The following is a 22,055-nucleotide window of genomic DNA, read 5'->3' as shown; positions in this document are numbered from 1 at the left end:
AAAGGATGGTAGTTATGGCTGAAACCTGTGTAGTTTTTTCAGATTGATTAAAGCTGTACTATGTAACTTTTCTTTGTGGGGTGTTGTGACACCTCTGGTAGAAAGTGGTCATTACGGCATATTTTCCTACGGCAATCCCCAGAGATCCTTTTGAAACATAACTAGGCTCACCTGCAAAGCAACACCCCCAAAATAAACCCATTGCAGCTCGAGCAACAACAATGTCATCAGAAACAGTCACTTCCCGAGTGCCTGCATAGTTCTGGTGTTAATGTAGGGGCAGACCGTAGTGACTAAAATTGTATTTAGAAAATAAGTCACAACTAAATTTAAATGGAACGGGTCATTGTGGCCGAGAAGCCAGTGAAAAATGTATTATAAATTGCTGCAACTTTAGGATTAAGATGCCATTACATCTATTTGGTGTGTCACACCATTCAGCATGTATTGCTTTGTTTGTTAAAAAAAAAAAAAAAAAAAAAAGATATAGACACTCACAGTTCTCGTCTGAGTGGTCGGGGCACTCAACATGTCCGTTGCAGAACTTTTCAATGGGCAGACATGAGAGCTGATCCAGACAGGGCCTGTAGCCTGCTGGGCAGCTCTGCTCTGGGCTGCAGTGTGTGGCATTTACAGGGACGAAGTCATGGGCACACCGGCATGTCCGACCTCCTGGGGTGGACAGGCAGAAGTGCTCGCACTCACCGTTGTTTTCTGAACATCCATTTGAACCTTGGGGGGAGTAAGTAGAAGATCAACTTGATGTTGGTACTTAATGACATTTACCCACTCAGTACTGTCATGGCGTGTTATTTAACATACCAGTGTGGCTGGACTTGCTGAATGCCTTGAAGCTGGCCACTTGTGTGCCGACCTCAAACCACAACTTGTTCTGCTGTTGCTCATCTCTGTACCAGAGCCTGGTCTTGTCTGAAGGAAAGGGCCAGCACAAAGTCATAGCTCATTTAGAAACAACAATTCAAGGTTAAGTTGTGTTGCTTAACAGCACCGCCTCCTGCTAGTTGCACAGCATGGCATGGGGTGTATTTTCACAATGTACATTATATTTTAGGAGCCATTACCACCGAGAGTCATCCAGAACAGTGTCTCGTCAGTCACAGCCAGAGCAGACAGGCCATCCCCAACCATCAGCTCCCTGTATCCAGATCCATCAAGCTCGACAGACACAATGGTGCCTAGACCTGCAGAAGATTACAGCTATACTTCACTGTATTTCTGTCCTTCAATACACATCTTGACACAACTTTGTATGACAATACTGTAAACCTCGTACCTGTGTCAGCCCAGTAAATTGTGTCCCCTTTACTGGAGAAGACCACAGACTGTGGCTGGACGGCATCTTTCCACACCACAGTCCGCTCCGCACCGTCCATGTTGGCACACTCTACAGTGTTGACGGTGCCTGTACCCTGCAGGTTAAGGTTGACGAAACAAACTCTTCCACTGGGAGGATGGAGAGCCATGGACTGCACTCTACCGATACCTTCCTTTATGAGCACAGCGGTGTGCGCGGCCGTGTTGGAGGTGACGTGCACGCGGGGCTGCTTGTTGCTGCTCCAGTAGATGTTGCGCGTTACCCAGTCCAAGGCCATGGCAGTGATGGTGTCTCCCAGGAGTTTGAGCAGCTGGCCCTGAGGGGACAGGTCAGAGTCCTTCAGCTTGAAGGAGCTGAGTGAAGTGGTGCCGTCGTCCGTCAGGAACAGGGTGCGGTCCCGTAGGCTGTAGTCCATGATGGCCGCCTCGTTGACGCTGGGCACCTGCAGGGCCAGGTGCTCGGGCCAGCCCTTCAGCTCAGCTGACGTGTGTCGGGACTCCAAGTTGATCTACAGAGAGGATTGTGATTTAAAAAAAAAAAAAAAAAGTCACCCATTATGCAAAATGTACTTTTTACAACATTAATATGGGTCCCCGGTGTGTCTAGAGACTCCCAAAGTATGACAAAATACAATCTTTTTTTTTTCCTCCACCTTTCTAAAAACATGTGTTTCAAAACCCCAGTCAGATTTTTTACCCCTTATGACTTTAAAAAAGGAGAAGCCACACCCCCTCATTACCAACCTAAGTATACACTTCCTCCACCTGTGATAAGCACACCCGCAGATACACATAAATCTAACTGGAAGTTAAGATTCAAACCAAAAGTTATATTCCGAGCCAATCAGAACAGACTGGACTTTTTGGAAGGCGGGGCTTTGACTTGCATTATATAGACATGAATTATAGCAAAACCTGAGTGACGGTGGAGGGAGAAAGCATCAGCAAGAATGCTGGATCGATCAGGCTGTGGCAGGTCAGCCCATCCTCAGCCAGGGACAGACCAGAGGGACACTTGCACACAGCCTTGGGTCCAGGGGCAAACAAACACATGTGGGAACAGTCCAGCTTCTCACAGGGACTCTCAATGTCCATCTGGAGCAATGGGTGGATGATCTGCAAACCAAGCAGAGAACAGAAAAGTGTATTCAAGCTTTGTTTCACATTGCAATTTATGCTGAAAGAATAACGCAATCACTTATTCAACTAGTGCTGCATGCAATATTTCAAACAGCAGTTTTGCAATTCTCACCAGCCATCTCTGGATTTAACATTTTACAAAATAGGTTCATATCATACGCAGAAAGCTTCAAAACCTACGAGGTCATAACTGCGTGGGCAATTAAGCAAACTGCAGTGAGCCACACAGTGATCCAAATGTAGTTAAACTGACTATTATACAATACCAGCCCCATTCCCACCTGTGCCCAAACATCCTCAATTATGAACATTGTACTCACCTTCACACCAAAAGGTTGTCTGGGTCTTTTCAGGAGAACTTGAAGGTTTTTGCCAGTGATTTTATGAGCAGCCAGCACCAGTCGCTTCTTAGAGTCACTCCAGTAGAGCATGTCATTGAATACAGCCAGCGAGAATGGGTTATGGGTCTCCTTCATCTGTAGAATCTGAAAGAAATTAAACTTGGCGTTACTTTGTTTGAAGTCTTAAGCCATCTATGTTCAGAACATTATGGGATCACCTTCCATTATGTGCCACTTGTGGGGTACTTTGTTTTAATGAAGCCAGAAAGACCTTCTGGTCAATTTAGTGCTTTAAAGCATCACAACAAGCTTAGGGATGGATGCATCTAAAAAGTTAAAGAAAACTATTTGAAGCCATCCTGCTTCCAAATTAGTTTACCCTAAGGTCATCTCCATCCAGTGTTGCTGATCCAATGGCCTTCAGCCCTTCATCTGTCCAGTAGACTCTTTCAGAGATGGCGTCCACGGCCACACCTCCCGGCCAGCCCAGGCTGGAGTTCACCACTACCCTCCTCTCTGACCCATCCATACCAGCACGCTCTATCTTCACTACATTACCGATCTCTGTCCAGAACATCAGCCTGGAAGGAAGATTTCAAAAAATATATTAATCACAGAGTGATCTTCAAAGTTCGGTTTGATTGGAGAGTTAAATAAAAAGGTAATGCAGACCCTTTTTGTGGCATCAGTGCCAGAGAGCGAGGCTGATCCAAGTCTTCATCCAGGATAACGTTGTGGTCCGGGGACTTGATAGTGTTTGTGGCCAGTTTGATTGCAACAATCTGACTGTTCACGCCATCAATCCAGTACAGGTTCCTCCCCAGCCAGTCCACAGCCACGGAATCAGCCCGTACACCTGTAGAGACAAGTAGTGTCCAGAGGGATCGTTATGCAGTTAAAAGTAATAGCTTGATATTACAACTTAATCAAAATGCACTTTTCCAACATTTATATGGATCCCAAAGTGTGAGGAAGAAAAGGACACTCTTCTTCACCTTTATGAAGACCTGTGTTCAAAATCCCTAGTCAGATTTCTCTCCCCTTATGATGTCATAAGAGCAAGCCCCAAACCCCCATCATTACTAACCTAAGTTAGCAGTACCTCCACCTGTGATAAGCAGATACCACTGAATCTAACTGGCAGTTGATTCAAACCTACAGTTAGATTCAGGGCCAATCAGAGCAGACTGGGCTTTTTTGGAGGCAAACTTAAGAGACAGGCTCTAAAACTGTTTCAGACCGAGACTGAAAAGAGGATATTCAGCAATGGCACTGAGAAATATAAAGGATTTTTCCAGACACCATCTATGAAAACAACAATTTTGAACCTGAAAATGAGCATAATGTGTGACCTTCAATAAGATGTCAGACACCATGATACTGCCAACCACATCCGTGTTGAACCAACCTTTAATCAGTGTTCCTGTGGCCTTCTGGTCCAGCGAGGACCACCTGATGCTCTCAGTGTCCAGGCTGACCCAGTAGACCCTCTGCTCCCTCCAGTCATAGTCCAGGTAGAGGATGGCCTTCTCTGAAGAGGAGGACAACACATCCAGGCTGCTGCTGCGCAGGCCGAACATGAAGAGGTCCATTTGCACCGACGCCAGCAGGAAGGGTTCACCTGAGGGAAGAGAAGGTAAATAGGGATTGTGGCAACAGATAAGTTAGCTAAAATGGCCTTAATGAGGATGGTCTGCTTTAAATGAGTGGCAAAATGCTTTAATATTTTCAAAGGGATTTCTTCAGGTAATGTGACTGTGCAGATGAACAGGACTTGTTGGTAGATGGATATTCTAATCTTCCTTGCTCCTAGTCTTAATGGTATAGGCTAAAAGTCTCATTTGGCTGTAGCTTCATATGCATTTCTCGAAAGAGTGAGTTTACTAAAAGAAGCTTACCGGTGATCTTGCAGTGGCTTCCGCCTGCCTCCATTATGTATCCTGGGTGACATTGACATTGGTAGGAGCCTGGAGTGTTGTTGCACATCTGACTGCACACACCTGGGCTCTGGCCTTCACACTCATCAATATCAGCACAGGTCTGCCCGTCCTCCATGAGCCTGAACCCTGCTGAACAGCGACAGCGCTACACAGCAAAAACCAGGCATTAGTCAGAGGAATTACTACATGTACAGTACACACTCATATAGCTATGTTCTGAGATTATACATGCATTCCAAATCACACACTGCGCAGTGGATTGTGGGTCAGAATCGGCTAAAAAGGAGGCCAACCTCACTAAAAAAGGACCACTGGATGCAAAAGGGCATGCAGGTATTTTTCAGTATGCTGTTTTGACCACATGTATTGGGACACCTTAAATCTTTGTCAAATAGCAGGGAAGTATGGATAGTGGAACACAGCACTGTAGTTTCTATATGGCATTGCAGAATTTGACTCAAGCACAGACAAGTTGTAGCTACTTGGTCCTCACCGGCCCCTGTGGCGTGCTGTAGCAGTGCTGGGAGCAGCGGCTGGTGTCTGCCTCTGCACAGTTCACCTGACAGCTGCCTCCCTCGTCCGAGCCGTCCGCACAGTTAGTCATGCCGTTGCACACCAGGGCAGAATCCAGGCACTCCTGGCTGCCACACTGGAACTGGTGAGGGGGGCATGTCACCATCCCACCTGGTCAAGCCCCGGACGCAAATTTTAATCTTAATCAAGAAGTTTACAAGAATTCTGCTACATTTTGAAATAAGGAAAACACTCAAGCATTTCACGTTTAATTTTGACCCTACCCTAAATGTTTTATTCAAACAATGTTTATTTACGCATGTAGCTGAACAAGCCAAATTGCTGAAATCTCAAGCATCTTGATGAAACTGCAAGACAGCAGACAGTTTCTTAAATCATTTCAAAACGACTCACATTCAGTCTCGTCACTGCCATCGTCGCAGTCCTTCTTTCTGTCACACTTCCAGGCTGCGGGGACACACATCGTCTTGGATTTACACAACCATTGGAACTTGCCGCATTCAAGTGGAAGCACAGGGCAATCCTAAAAAGAAAACCAATTGATGTCAAAGTAATCGATACTGGAACTGCAGCTCCATTATTGCTGTTCTGACCTAACCTTTCATGAGGCGGAGGAGTATGGAAAATTACCATTTTAAAGTTCAACATACTACAGTCAGTGTACAGTAACAGCATGTTGGCTCAAAAATCAGTTTTAGTGTTGATTCACAGCCGGAATATTCCAGGAAAGCATTTTCTAGGATTATATGTAATTTACAAAAATTGTTTATTATGCTTAAAGGGCTAATTTTGCCTAACAAACTTGTGGTATTGCCTTCAACATCCACCTTTTCGTCAGTGCCATCTTTGCAGTCCTGGTCTCCGTCACAGATCCACTGCTGCACCAGACACTCCTTGCTCTGGGGGCATTGGTGTTTGGTGGTGCAGACAGGTGCGTTGGTGCAGCCCTCCTCATCCGAGCGGTCCAAGCAGTCCGGATGGCTGTCACAACGCATTTTAGCCGACACACACTGGCCACTGGAGCACTTAAACTCAGTGGCACTGCAGCCCTCATCAGCTATGGGTGAGAGGGGGCAAAGATTACAAAAAGGTTCTCTATACACACACATAAGCGAGACTCTACTGGCAAAAACATATTTTTCAAGCACTGGTCAATAATTGTTCTTAAAAACACATACCAAAAATGCATGAAAGACTTGTACATACTATTTTCTCATTTATAAAATGAAAAAAAACTGGACTATTAACTATGTTGAAAAAATTTCATAAAAAAGGTTTAAACTCTCCTTTACCAACATCTAGATGTTTCTGTTTTTAAGAAAGATGCAATCTACACATAATTAGGTAGAAATTGCCACATATTTATTCAATCATTTCTGAAGAAATTATAGTTGAAAAAAAGTTTTATTTAATACAAGTAATCAACTGGAAAGGTTTCATGATAATATCTTTAAGACAAAATGTGCCCCTATTCACCTGCAGTGTTGTGCCTTAAATTCAGTGAGTACTTCTTGGTAAATGACTACGTACCACAGTTGGCCTCGTCACTGCCGTCCCAGCAGTCCCTCTCTCCGTCACAGAGGAAGTTAGCAGGCAAGCAGCGGGTGTTGTCGTCACAGCGGTGAATGCAGCCCTCGGTTTGCTTCGTACACTTCAGTTCATCAGAACGGTCCTGACACTGAGGCACTCCGTCACACACCTGGCTCGCCTCTATGCACTTCTTTCCATGAGCACACTGGAACTGACCTGCAGGGGACAGACACATGGCAGGATGTAGGATACTGAAAGAGATTGGGGTCATAACTGGGCTACCAGATCAGTACAACGTGTGAAACCAAACTGCTGACTGTCTCTGCACAGACAAATACAATCCTTTATATGTAATGAGAAGAAAGGCTTTCGAGTCTGATGCACTCAAACAAACTATTTGAACGAAGGCTACCCACTAGCGGGCAGTGAAGTCATATTTTTAAAGCTATAGTGCTTAACCAAGCCATTGCCAAAGGTGTTGAGACAAAGTTGATAAAACCACAAAACTCCATTTCTCCATGTGGCAGTGTTCAAACATTGTTTTCAGTATACTGGCAAGAAAAAACCTGGACGAATAGCAGAAGGAATACAATCAATGCACGATCAACAAATGCTAACCTCATATCAATGCGCAGGCAGTGTTGTTGTAATTACTCAGAATTCCTTCATGGGGCGACAGAAGTTATGCACTATAGCTTTAAAGGTCACATATTATGCTAAATGCACTTTTTAAATGTGTTCTAACATATCCATGGGTCCACGGTGTGCCTAGAGACTGCCAAAATATTTAAAAAAATAACAATCTCTCCTGTTCTCACTCTCCCCCTTTCTGAAACCCCCACCCCTCCCCCCCAATATACTCCAGTCAGAATTTTCCCCTTTTCTGACCTCACAAACTGGAAAGCCAGAAGCTTCCACTGTGCAGCCCACACCCCTATTTCTTATTGGTCCACGGCCCTGACAGACAGAGGGCGAGGCGTATCTGGCTTCGCTTCCGGACAGGGGGCGGGGGCAGCTCAAAGATTGTATATTTACGAGGGGAGCTGCAGCTCTTTTTAAAAAATAGGCCATTGTGAGATTAGCTGAACATCAGCATAGTACAATAAATTATCTGAAAGTTTTTTTCAGCAAACAATTAAAGAAAAACGTATTAGGGACCACTAAGACCATATAATATGGTGTATAATAGTACCGAAAAGTGTATAATATGGGAGCTTTAAGCCATGTACACAAACCAACCACCAGATTACCTGTTTCACATGTTAATAAGCAGTCTTCCTCATCTGAGCCATCTTTGCAGTCAGGTTCGCCGTCACAGACATGCTTATAGGAGACACAGTCTGTGTTGTCATTGCAGGCTTTACTTTCCCTAGAGCACTTGATGGGGCTCAATGGGCCAACAGAGGGAGAGGCAGCAGGTGCAGAGGTTTTAGGCCTACTGGTCCCTTCTTTTCCATGGTCGTCTTCCTCTTGGCCCTCTGATGCAGACAGACAAAATATACATTATGATTCAAGTGTGAAATATTTACAGTATCTCACAAGAGTACACCCCTCACATTTCTTCAAATATTTCATATATTTTCATTGGACAACACTGAAGGAATGACTCTTTGATACAATGTAAAGTAGCCAGTGTACAGCTTGTATAACAGTGTAAATGTACTGTCCCCTGGCAACAAAAGTGAGTGCACCCCTAAGTGAAAATATCCAACTTAAACCCAAAGTGTCAATATTGTGTGCTGCCACCATTATTGTCCAGCACCATCTTAACCCTCTTAAGCATAGCTCCTAGATGCTGTCATGAATGAGTGTAAGTGGATTCCAGGGGCAACCTGTGACACTCTGGTGAACTCCATGCCCAAGAGGGTTAAGGCAGTGCTGGAAAATAAATGGTGGCCACACAAAATATTGACACTTTGGGCCCAAATTGGACATTTTCACTTAGGGGTGTACTCACTTTTGTTGCCAGCAGTTTAGACATTAATGGCTGTGTGTCGAGTTATTTTTAGGGGACAGTAGATGTACACTATTATACAAGCTGTACACTGACTTCTTTACATTTTATCAAAGTGTAATTTATTCAGTGTTGTCCCATGGAAAGATATAATGAAATATTTGAAGAAATAGGGGGTGTACATCCTTCATTTCACATCAACCTACCACAGTTGGCCTCATCTGTGCCATCCAAACAGTCCTTCTCTCCGTCACAGAGGAGCTGACCAGGCAAGCAGCGGCTGTTGTTGTCACAGTCGTGAATGCAGCCCTCTGTTTGCTTCATACACTTCAGTTCATCAGACTGGTCCTGACACTGAGGCACTCCATCGCACACCTGGTCCTTGTCTATACACTCGTTCCCATGGGCACACTGGAACTGATCTGTTTGAAATGCAGGCACAAGTTATAGTCTGGACCCAATCAGACATTTGACAGTTAACATTGTTTGAATGCATTTTTTTTTAAAGATGTTCGATTTGATGCCAAATAGAATATTGAAACTATAATGTTTAATTTTTTAGTAAACTAGGGTAAACTTACCCAGTCTAATAGGCTACAGCAGTCCACTCCTGTAATGAATCCTACCTTTATGATGGTTATGATGCTCATTTTACAACTGTTTTCCTTGATGGAAACAGTTTTAAAGGATAAACAAAAAGGAGATGGCAACATAATGTTGCACTGCATTCTTTCTACTGGCCTTCTGACCTCAGGGATGGAAGATTTTTTATAAATATAGTTACAGGATCAGCCTTAAAGTTCTACAGTTTTCTAGATGTGGATTAATTCACAGTAATGAACCAATTTAGTTTGAAAATGTTAAAAGAATACAATTCAAACAGTCTAATGCTTGATAACTCGAAGTCATTCACAGAACTATTCCATGTGGCAACACTATCAATTTGAACGCAACAGCAATTGATTTCACTGTGCATTATCTGTGGATACAGTTCCAGCACCTTTATTGCATCCTGACGCACAGTCCTCTTCATCTGAGCCATCCTTGCAGTCAGGCGAACCGTCACACACATGGCTGTAGGAGATACACTCTGAGCCATCCTTGCATGCTTTTTTGCCCACGCTGCACTTCAAAGGAGGACTGCTTCCAGCTGAAACTACTGTTGGAATCAAGAGAGCAGAAAAGGGCAACATGTCACTCAAGTAAAAAAGGCTAGCTGATAATGCATCCATCACGTCCCTTTGAACAAGTTATAATTAAAGCAGTTTCGGTCCACTGAGCTCACCTTGCAAATGCACTGACAACTGCAATAAGACTACACAAAGAAACAGACCTCCTCCCATCGCTACAGACAAACCAAAACGAACCAACGGCTGCCAAAGTGCTGGAGTAGCATACATATGTATACAGGTGCCAGGTGAGTCCAATACAACCTAATTGAACACCTAAATGAGGGGTGGAGCTATTGCTTCTTTCTATAGGCTATTATCTGAGCAGTATCACATATAAACGGAAGTAAAAAAAAAAATCTAAACTCATATTGTGCCTAGTCAAAAAATAAATAGCCTAACTGATTGTGAAATTTTTTTTCTCTTTCTTTAGGTGTTATTCCCAAATACAGTCAAATATGAATTGCACACAAACACACAGAAACATGCCTGCACTATTTATATATTATCTATGGCCTGCACACACAAAGGCACACATAAAATCACACATGCACACGCACACACACACAAAACCCCAACAACCAACACCAGAACCAACTATTGTTCCTAAATGTATGCCACCAAAGTCTCAATTATAGTGTATTTTGTTACACATATCATAACTTTATCACAAAAACTAATGACACATTCATTGTGAAACGTGACCTAACAAAGATTAATTGCAAACATTAATCACAAATTGTATTGTTTGGAATTGAGATAGGCCTAAAGGTCATAATGTAGGCCTAAAGGAATTGTATGTTTTTTTATTTTTTTTATGTAGTAAGGCCCCAATAATGTCCCGGGTCAATTTGCATCGAACACTACCAGAGTCTAAAAAGATAACATAATACAAGGGTTAATTTCATCCTTTGCTTCCAAATCTCTCTGAATGACAGACATACGCCCACGCTGTCAAGTGAACAATAAGGATGTCAAAGACATCAACCAGTGTCCAAAATGACTTTCTAGTATCCTCCAATCAGTTTCTGAATAGGAGGGATTAAGAACTCGTACGTAGTCATCATGTTTGTATTGTTGTTCCGGTCTACCTAACCTAGCAAACTAGCTCCAGTAGCACTGGTAGCAACTTGAGAAGAGCACACAAGCCTTGTCAAATTAGCCGCAGAGCTTTACACTTTTAAAGGCACTTTTATGTTAACGAGGCGCTCACGGGGCTGTGCACATATTTTTTCTCAAAAAGCGGAGCGTTGGACTTTTACTCTGGGGTAACTATTGAAATGCTTTGAGCTGTTTTCTCGACTTTGAAGCCTGTTGTTTTGTGTGAGAGATGTCGGTCCGTTAGCCAGCGGGAGCCTGGGCTCAGTTTGGAAGAGTTCGTCCAAGATGCTAACTCATTTTAGTAAAAGTCACAAGCATTCAATAGCTAAGGCAAAATAAAACATAACACGGTTTATATTCATAACGTGACGTTTTGTTATGAGGTTAATTGTATCCTGGTTTTATTTGACAGGCTGGTAGCAAAGTAGCGCGACTTGAGTGTTGCGCCCCGGAGGTTTTTTCGTGGATCACAACAAAAGGATTTTTGATAACAAGCTGCCAGCTAGCTTAGTTAAGCTAACGCTAGCTGACCTAGCTAGATGAGGGGTTCTCAGTGGATTGCCCCCGATGTGCATAGTTACAATAACTATAGTTTTCAGCTTTCCGTTTATAGGCTATTTCAGCATTTCGACGCGAATCACTCAGCAAGCTTACGCAAGTGAACTTATTGTTGTGATTTGAGTCCAGGAGGCCCCCCTCACCAGGGAGCTAGCAGCCGGCCTTCCCAAGCCAGTAGGTGCTACCTCTGAGGGACGGGGGCCTGTCACCAGCATATTCTCTGTTCCGCTCCGTTTAAGTGTACTCTGCTATTTATTATGTTCCGGAATGTCTTGTCGTGACTGCTGCTATTCACCTTACGCGACAGTATGAGACGCAGCCCGTGTGCAAGCTCTGTGAGTTTGCAGGCTAGCTAGCTTTATGTCGAGCGGTGTTTGTGACAAGCTAACGTCAAGTGGACACCTCTGCCTGTTCAATTCACCTAATGCATAACTTCACACAAGAGACGGTTATGTAACCTCAGCAGTGTTGCCAAAACAACTGTACCTTTGTATCCACTATTCCAAGTTTTAATTAGTAATATAACTCATGCATTGTCTTGTTTTGATGAGGCTAGATGTGGATATTTCTTCTGTGCCATGTTTTGTTTATAATGATGTACTTTGTGTGTGACTTTCTCCCAAGGTGTCCCATCTCTTTTGAGAACATCCTGCTAGCACTGGCTTCCACCCTGTGACTCACTGGTCACTGGAGGGGCCCCCAGGTCAGAGCAAAGGGCCCAAACTATAGCTCTCTAGGTCGTGCTCCCTCCCTCTGTCTCTGTGTGTGTGTGAGAGAGCTTGTGTTGACCCCCTCACTGGAGACTCCCGGCTGTTTCCAGCTAAGATGTCCTCCATCTTGCCGTTCACCCCTCCGGTGGTGAAGAGGCTTCTGAACTGGAAGAAGTCGAGCAGCGGCCCCGGTGGAGCGGGCGGCGGCGAGCAGAACGGGCAGGAGGAGAAATGGTGCGAGAAGGCGGTGAAGAGCTTAGTGAAGAAGCTCAAGAAGACGGGCCAGCTGGATGAGCTGGAGAAAGCTATCACTACACAGAACTGCAACACCAAGTGTGTCACCATCCCCAGGTATATACTGACCAAACAACACTCCATCGCTGCTCAATACCAGGGTACGGAGGGAAAAGATGCCCCAGCTCTACATGTTTCTGCCAGAAGTGTAGTTAGTTGAGACTTGTGCTTAGTAAAATACATGAATCCATCGGGCTGTAGGTAAGCCCATTCTCCAGAATGATTGCTGTCAAAATCACTTTTTGTCAAAATCAGTGAATATCCCCTCAGGATCCGCTATCTGTCCGTACTGTGTGTGCTGAAAAAAAAATATTGTTATCATACACACAGCTTAGGGCATGTAAACAAACAAAGGGTATATAAACAAAGGGGGCTCACCGTAGCTAGCAACGTACCAGTTGCAAGAGCCTAGGCTGTGTATTAGGGTAGCAGGGATCATGAGGAGTGATTAACTGATTCTTACAAAAAATGTTTTTTGACAAAAATCATTCTCCAGAATCACTGACTCCACCTTTTTTTTTAAATTCTAATTTCATAATTTCCTGCGATTATTACCCAACATGTAGCACCGTTAGGGGCTGCGGAAAAGTTGAATCAGTTCAGTGTTTGTTTACAACTGTACAGTCAGACAGTTTGTACTCTCGTGGGCGAGGGAAGATAATGGTGAGAGAAGATGTTCTCTTATCAGCCAGCCAGCCTTGATGCCCCAGACTCGCGTTCAGTGGGAACACGGTGTAAACGGGTTGATTCCTCACTGATGTGTGGCCAAGTTACCACCACGTCACATGTTTGTATGTCTGCAGATAGTGGACAGCTCGTTATCGCCTGAGAATTGTTCTAGGCCGCACTGTTATGTTTGTAGTGATACCGTTGCTGCTGGCTCCATGTGAATGAAATAATTTCTGGGTAGAGTAGAGGATATCTACAGGAGAGAGGGTGGCTTACAAACCCTGAAGAATGCCAGTTTGAGCTATTGCCACCAGCCATGCTTACGTTGGTACATTTGTGATTGTGATTGGGGAGCTTCTGAACACTGCTTGCCACTTTGGCGAGTACACACTCAACAATTGAAGTGATTTTACTCCAAACACCTATTTTCCTGCTGTTGTTTATGGATCTACATGCTGCCATGGCTGGTGGTCAAAAGTTGGTTTCCTGCCCTGTCATGAACCAGACAATTGCAATGTTGAATGGTAGTTTAGATCCCACTAAAGGAAATGAGTCTAGTACCGGTACCACTGTGTATTTGTAGCATTTATCATATGTATGTGTATGTGTTATTGTCCTGTTATTCAGTAGCAAATCATCCCATTGGTCCTCATTCCAATTTTTTCCATTTCTTCATTTTCTTGTTAATGTTTTCAGAACATGTCTGAACATTGACTTTATTTTTTTTGCCAAGGTTGTTTTTTCCCTCTTTTGTGCCATTGTGTGTCTTCAGTGTTTGTTTGAATGTGTCCAGATAAGTTCTGAGTTATTTTCAGTGTTTGATACAATGCCACAGTGTTGAAGAATGCTCTTTGTCTCGCTCATTGTGCGTGTCAGCAGATTCCATGTTAAATTTTTTCCCCCGTTTTAATTCTGTCAAAAAAGGCTTCTCTTATATGCAGTACCCGTCCTTCATTTCCACAGCTGAACAAATGAAATTGATGTCTTTCTTTTGTCCATACAACTCTCATAAAAGAGGCCTTTTAATGTTCACTTTATTACACCATACTGATATTTCTGAATGAGCCATGTCCCATGTTTTATCATTTGTTTTTTGTTTTTGTTTTGTTGTTTTTTTCTCTGTGCACAGCAATTGCTCTGAAATATGGGGACTGAGTACACCAAATACGATAGAACAGTGGGATACATCAGGCCTATACAGCTACCCTGACCAAACCAGGTGACTATCCTCAACTATTGTATGGTGTTGCATACAACTTTGATGTGGGAGAGTTGTTGTTGTTGTTGTGATTGTTACAATGTTGGAGGCGACGACGGACATCAAGAACATTTTTGATTCTTGTCTCGTCACCACTCAATCTCCATCCATCTCTCCCCATTTCCCTCCCCTGTATATGTAACTCCACTGTGTGTCTTCAACCCATCTCACCTCCATTTCCCTCCCCTGTATATGTAACTCCACTGTGTGTCTTCAACCCATCTCACCTCCATTTCCCTCCCCTGTATATGTAACTCCACTGTGTGTCTTCAACCCATCTCACCTCCATTTCCTGTGTCCGGTCCAATCAGATCACTGGATGGCCGCCTACAGGTGTCCCACAGGAAGGGGCTTCCCCATGTAATCTACTGCCGCTTGTGGCGATGGCCGGACCTGCACAGCCACCACGAGCTGCGTGCCATCGAGGCCTGTGAGTATGCCTTCCACCTAAAGAAGGATGAGGTCTGCATCAACCCCTACCACTACCAGAGGGTGGAGACCCCAGGTGAGATCAGATGTTACCTAAAACATACACATCTTTGTGTAGTGTCTACTGTATGATTGTTGTGATCTTTTGGCTCGGACTGAGACATGTATTGAACTGTTGTAAAATCGTAAACGTATTTGTTGTTTACAGAATTTTGTTATAAGGTGAAGTCAGCGATTCTCAAGACAATTGTTGTCAAAATCAGTGAATCTCCTCACGATCAGCTACCTGTCCGTACTGCGGGTACACTGGTATGTCAACAAAGAGGCCCATCGTAGCAAATTTACAGAGCCTGTGTATTAACACTGGATTTATTTCAGCACGCACATAGTATAGACATGTTGCGGATCATGAGGAGATATTCTCAGATTTTGACAAAGTAGTATTGACAACAATCACTGACTGTACGTTTAACTTCCCAGTAACCAGTTGGGCTTTGACTCCGAACTTCGTTATTCGATTATAATTTGAATATCAAAAAATAAATCAATATTCAAACGAATATTAGGCAGCCCTTAATATTCAAACCTGTTATGGGCATAAATATACAATTAACCTGGCTGGTGGTGAATTGAGAGCAGAAGTGCTTGGGCTTGCAGTAAGAGGGCCGTCATTTACTGTCCCAGTGATGTGCCTGTTGATCTCGCTTCGCGCTGAGTCCAACATCACTGGGACAAAACTGACAAAATCGCTCAGCTCACTCACAAGCCTCACCTGTGTGTCTGTGTGTTTGTGACTGGTTGTTATATTGCTGTTGCAAAGATTTTTCCTCATTAATTTTTTTTTTCTTACATTTTTGATTTAAAACTGTCCTTAAACAACTGACAACAATTTCTGAAATGCAATAAGTGATAGTAGTATAACCCAAGTCTTCTGACACTTTTACCCAACCCTGTAGTGCTGCCTCCTGTTCTTGTGCCAAGACACTCAGATATCCTGCCAGAGCTCCCACCTCTGGATGACTACACCCATTCCATACCCGAGAACACAAACTTTCCTGTGGGAATCGAACCTCCAAACAACTATATACCAGGTGGGTTCATCCCTGCACTGGATGGGAGTGACTGTAGTTGACTCATTTCTTACACAAGAAGAAACTATTTGTGTTTGTATTTAAGTAGCCATATGAAAATGATGCTAACGTCACAGCTAATGGTTTCCCTCCCTGCATCATGTTAACAGAAACGCCCCCACCAGGCTACATCAGTGAGGATGGAGAGGCCAGCGATCAACAGATGAATCAAAGTATGGACACAGGTAGCCTAGACTAGCAAACTCCTTCTCCTTTCCTTGTGTGTCTGCCACACCTCTGCAAACAGGTCAATGTCAATACATGTTTTTTATGGAATAAATCTGTTAAAGAGGCATATGTGATTAACTGTCGGCATCAAAGCAATTGACAATATTTTTCAAAAACTTTATCCATGATTCATTTGCTGCAACAAATGTGTGTTCTTTTTTGAAGAAGTTGTATTTCTCCCAGTGAGTTAGTACATAATATACCTTACATTAGAAACTAATCTTGGATGAAAGACAAATGTAGTTATAGAAAGTTTTACATAGAGGTTTAAGCAACATGAATTACCTTTTTTTTTTTTTTTTTTTTAGGGCAAACCCATGTTGGAGTGTCTTTAGAAACCTCTATGGCAATGTATTGAATAATTTAAAAAAATGTAGTACATCCTTTGTTTGAATTTAATGGAATACAGCAGCAAATGTTAACTGCCCACTCCTGGCATCTTCAATTAGCTGTTAATGATAACCAGAACAGCAGCAGAAAATAAGTTATTGTTTCATACCATCATCCTGTTTTGTTTTAAGTACAATCAAGTGAATAATACCGGTAGTTCAAACTTTTATAATCTCTACAAATCGACACTAATGATGTAGGATGTAGAGACGATGCTTTGATCAGGTTACCAATAAAAAGCATCTCTTCATCACTAATGCAAAGTGATTAGCTGTACTGTTTAATACTGGTGTTATTTGCGTTATACGTCTATTATCTGATCCACCTGTTCCCCATGTTATGGTTGTCCTGATCCCATGCATATCAATGACTTCCTGTTTTTCTTTCTCAGGTTCTCCAGCAGAGCTCTCCCCGAGCACTCTGTCTCCTGTCAATCACAGCATGGGTAAGATGCACATCCATCACATGTGAAACAATGTGTAAAAAACAAGCATATTGTATAATATGGTGCAGTCAGCCATTCTGGAGAACGCTTGTTGTCAAAATCACTCTTTGTCAAAATCAGTGAATATATCCTCACTATCTGATACCTGTCTGTATAGAACCGGAAAAAAAAATCTGGTGTTTATACACAGCCTGTACTCTGTAAACAATGGGGGCCCACTGTAGCTAGCAACATACCTTTGTTTTCCAGTTCACGAGCAGTACATAGTATGTAAGTAGCGGATCATGACAACAAGCGCTCCAGAATCACTGAATCCACCTTACATACATCACCTATTGCGATTATTAGAATATATAAGCATGAAAAGTGTTAAGAGATTATTGGGACAAACTTAACTCCCCTGCAGACCTCCAGCCGGTGACCTACTCGGAGCCGGCCTTCTGGTGCTCTATAGCGTACTATGAGCTGAACCAGCGTGTGGGGGAGACGTTCCACGCCTCCCAGCCCTCGCTGACTGTGGACGGCTTCACAGATCCATCAAACTCTGAGCGCTTCTGCCTGGGCCTGCTGTCTAATGTCAACAGAAACGCCACCGTGGAGATGACCCGGAGGCACATAGGTATGGCACAACATGGACAGAATCCGCCACTGGTCAAGTCTTGCATATTAATACATAGGCTGCATTCCAGTACCTATACTTTGTACTATTTGGTATGGTAGAAAAAAGATTTAGGATGTCCCGATTCTTGTGGCCTTATTGATTATGGTTAGGAAGACCCAGATGCCTACTACATCCTTCCGGGATTTTTAGTGTTGAAAACGGCACCCTATTTGGGTGATTGTGACCCACAATCTAGTTCGCTTTGGAAGTGACGTCAAATCGACGGAGCCTCCTTATGAAAACAAACGGATGCGACAGATATAAAAGCATGAGGCAAGATCAAGGTGCAGTGTTATGATTAAATACATAAGTATGTCCCAAGTGTATGCCTACTGCATGCTAACTAGATTATTTTTATGGTCAGATGCAGTATGTAGAATAGAAAAAAGAAAGAGTATGCGATTTGGAACACAGGGATATTGTTTAAGTCAAATCTCTTGCTTATTGTGCTTGATGAGCAAATTGTTTGTTTGTGTGTCTGTCTTTACAGGAAGAGGAGTTAGACTCTACTACATTGGAGGGGAGGTATTTGCAGAGTGCCTGAGTGATAGCGCCATCTTTGTCCAGAGTCCTAACTGCAACCAGCGGTATGGCTGGCATCCAGCGACAGTGTGTAAAATTCCTCCAGGTAAGATGCTGAAGATGCCACTTGTGTGTGGGGGAAATCTTGCAGAAATGACTCCCAGAATGATGGAATTCTTTGAAGGTGTATGCCACCAAAAATGGATTTTTAAGAATAAGAATCCCCATCCGTTTGGCCTCATAAATCGTCTCTGAAAGGATTGTGGCAACTAATTTGATCCAATACAAAACAAAACCTCTTGGTTATAATAAGCCACAGGCGCACAACAACAGACCACTGCCAACCAAAGGAAAACATTTGGTTTTAAATATCAATGCCCTACCCCTATATCAAGGTATTTTTTCTTTAAGAATATCTGTTCTTTAAGAGTCCTCCCATTAACATTTGGCATGTTTCCCTCTTTGTTCCTTTTTAGGTTGTAATCTAAAAATCTTCAACAACCAGGAATTTGCGGCCCTGCTGGCTCAGTCCGTCAACCAGGGCTTCGAGGCCGTTTACCAGCTCACCCGGATGTGCACCATCCGCATGAGCTTTGTCAAAGGCTGGGGAGCAGAATACAGGTGAGCTCTGCCAACAATACTTTGATTTAAAAAGCGTCATTCAAGCATGCTACGTATCGACTCCGGTTTGAATTTAAGGTCACCGATAATGCTAATTTCTAGGTTCACAATTGTAATATGGGGTTTTATTAGAAACTGTTTTCATGGTGTAGTGTCCAAAAAAACCTTTTTATATTCATCACAGTTCAATTGCGGATTCTTTTTTTTCAGCCTCTGTCAGAAACGTTGAGCCACTTGTTGTAAGGAGTGAAAAGGCTACACCAGCACAGCCCAGGTATTAAACTGTTTTATTGTTTTGCAGGCGGCAGACTGTCACAAGCACTCCATGCTGGATCGAGCTGCATTTGAACGGTCCCTTGCAGTGGCTGGACAAAGTCCTGACCCAGATGGGTTCTCCGTCTGCACGCTGCTCCAGTATGTCCTAAACAGCTAAGGAAACGCCCCCCAAAAAAGCGCAGCCCATTACATGATCATTCAATTCTAAACTTGTGATTCCTATCATAAAAAAAAAAAAAAAAAAAGGAAACCCCAACAGAATGAATTTTCTGTAACATTCATTCATAGTATTTGTGGCCTAGTTCCACATCCCTCTTTTAACTTTACACACACACACACACACACACACACACACACACACACACACACACACACACACACACACACACACACACACAGGAACAAATGCATTTACACTGAGACATACACACACACACACACACACACACACACACACACACACACAGACCATTCAGTAAAGAATTTGGCACTTTGTTACCCATCTATGTCATGCACCTTGTTAAATTGCTTTCCCCCAAATCCTTAATATTAGATCTATTTGTGGTACAAATAAAAATGTATATTGGTTTTAGTCCAGGAAGTAGGGGAAATACCAAAAATATCTGTGAATAGTTTCTCAGTATTGAAGATTGCTTGTACGAGTAACACAAGCTTGAATGCTAAAATGATTTCTGTTCCAGCCCCCACCCCAACCATTGTTCTGAACCGAAGTTTACTTTTGTCTGGGAAAACTTGGCCCCATCTTTTGTCAGGGGGGGAGGCGGCTTGGTGAAGAAACTATGGCCTTGGTGGCAGTTCTCCTCTGAAGGAAATGCCACAAATGTGTTTATGAAAATTTAATTGAATTGACTTTGCCAGAATGGCCCTTTTTGTAACTCTCGACGTGTGTCGTTATAAGACATACTTGTTAATGGACAAATAGGAATGTTAGATAAAATATAATAATTCAAAAAACCCAAAACAAACTGCGAGCTTGTTGTGGCTGCAGTTTTATTTCTTTGTCATTATATGGCACACTATGTGCCCTTGGTTTGGTTGATTTGCATCCCCACTGAACGGCTTGGTATGGAAGCTAATGAGATGTTGACCAGGCTTTGCAAGGTGCACTGGGCAGGGACCAGAGAATATTAGCTGGTATTGAAAGCTTTTTTTCTCTCTTTTAACACGACACTGGGAGTCCTGTGGCTCTCCGAGGTGAAGCATTAAGCGTCTCACCAGGAAAAAATTGAAGGTATCAATGAATTCATTCTGTTTTTAGCCTATATCCCCATTGTTTTGCTACTTTTTTGTATTCTCATGTATTTTTATATATAAATATACTTAAAATTTTCTGTCATTCACTTTTTATTAAAGTAATATTTTCAAGACCACAGCTGTTTCTAAAGTGACATGGAGGGCATGGATCATTCCTTCGTTTTAACCCAAAAGGTTCTGTGTTTGAATTAATTTCCAATTGAAGCTCTTTGTCTTGGTAAAAAAAAATAATAATAGAAGAATAAGCAGAAGAAAAATCACTGCCCCACATGATGTGTAGCCTGTTTCTATCCTTTTGTTTTTCCAAAGAAATCTGGTGCATTTAAAGTACACAAAACAACAGATTTGCCTGAAACCCAAAATCGACTTTTCCTGTAACGGTTTAAATGACTCCAGAGGCTTGTAAAACTTTGTAATGGCCATTCGTTCATTCATCTCTTCACTCTCTCTTTTTGAAAAACACACGTGACCTCTTGTAGCCTTTTGGTGCTTAGTCAACCGGGTTCAGGTCAACTAGACATAATTGGCTTTTCAAATGTTACAGAAACATGGAAGGAGAGCATTTTTTTCTTCCATGAGGAAAAAGGAGCGAATGTGCCTGCACACTGGGACATTCTGTGTTAATGTGTGTATTGTATTTGTTCTGTCTATATAAATACAGTATGTACAACAAGACTTCTTAGCTTAAACGCTGCCATTATTTTCATTCCGTGGCTGTTGGGAGTTTGAACACGTTTCCCCCTGCTCCCTCCTTTTTGATGTAAATGTGTTTACCTTATTATGGCACTAGTGATTGTACTTTAAGTGCAACTAGTGAGGTTTTGGACTTGGGGAACTGAACCATGTGTTAGGGTCCAGTGTTACATTGTTTTTATCTTTGGCCTACAACATATGAATGTGAAAAAAAAAATACATTACAAAAACTGACGTGGACCAGACATACATATACATAACAGTAGTACAGTATGTGTGTATTTAACAGTAATCTTTTTGCAAAGCAGTCAGTACAGTAGATGTCGCAGTTGTTTTACCAGTAGAGGGCGGTATTGATAGAGCAGTTTTTTTTTTTCTCTGACCATAAGCTTCTCAGGCGTGTGGCATATTATGCAGACTTCATAAAACACTAATAAAGATTTTTATTCTCATGATTCCGTTTGCTGTGTGTTTTTCTTGATTGTACATTTTTCAGGATATTTGTCACTGAGAACACATTTGAATATTTAGTTTACAGCAGTTTCTCAACTATAATTATTTCACAAGTGGGAAATCTCTTAACGCCATCTCTCTCATGGAACCTGACACCATAACCCTACTGTAAAGTTTGTCCATGTATGCTGAATAGCACTGGTAGCTGACAATATCTACACCTTTTAAAGCAATGGAGGAAAGTGACCAAGTATATTTAATAAAGTTTTTCTGAATATGTTTTATCGTATTTTACTTTATAATGTTGCTTCTCCACATTAGAGATTAACATTTCAATGTTTCTATCGACATCCATCATCCATACTTTAGAACCAAAACATAGTATTAACAATTTGAAGC

At 42.5% G+C, this 22,055-nt stretch overlaps 1 protein-coding gene across 2 annotated transcripts; it reads left to right on the top strand.

The window, feature by feature from the left end:
• The first annotated feature begins 11,061 nt into the window (after window positions 1–11,061).
• LOC307263799 (mothers against decapentaplegic homolog 2) lies at window positions 11,062–21,658 on the top strand. Of its 2 annotated transcripts, none has more exons than XM_080045058.1 (11): window positions 11,062–11,211; window positions 12,227–12,663; window positions 14,405–14,494; window positions 14,845–15,038; window positions 15,919–16,053; window positions 16,203–16,265; window positions 17,102–17,155; window positions 17,562–17,774; window positions 18,307–18,444; window positions 18,815–18,959; window positions 19,261–21,658. In XM_080045058.1, the coding sequence occupies exons 2-11, from the start codon at window positions 12,428–12,430 to the stop codon at window positions 19,382–19,384; spliced, it is 1,392 nt and encodes a 463-aa protein (XP_079901184.1). In that variant the 5' UTR covers window positions 11,062–11,211; window positions 12,227–12,427; the 3' UTR covers window positions 19,385–21,658. The 2 variants fall into 2 exon arrangements, with proteins under 2 accessions (XP_079901184.1, XP_079901183.1); XM_080045057.1 differs by having other exon boundaries at window positions 16,203–16,277.
• The last annotated feature ends 397 nt before the right edge of the window (window positions 21,659–22,055 follow it).

The sequence above is a fragment of the Ammodytes marinus genome (genome assembly GCF_949987685.1).
Source record: "Ammodytes marinus genome assembly, chromosome: 2".
Lineage (NCBI taxonomy): Eukaryota > Metazoa > Chordata > Actinopteri > Uranoscopiformes > Ammodytidae > Ammodytes > Ammodytes marinus.
This window is presented reverse-complemented; position numbering and strand designations above follow the sequence as displayed.

Coding starts and splice junctions, on each gene's coding strand:
- LOC307263799 (XM_080045057.1), top strand. CDS start 12,428: ATGTCCTCCATCTTGCCGTTCACCCCTCCGGTGGTGAAGAGGCTTCTG. Junction 14,495..14,844: donor AGCTACCCTGACCAAACCAG/GTGACTATCCTC, acceptor CGGTCCAATCAG/ATCACTGGATGGCCGCCTAC. Junction 15,039..15,918: donor CCAGAGGGTGGAGACCCCAG/GTGAGATCAGAT, acceptor CCAACCCTGTAG/TGCTGCCTCCTGTTCTTGTG.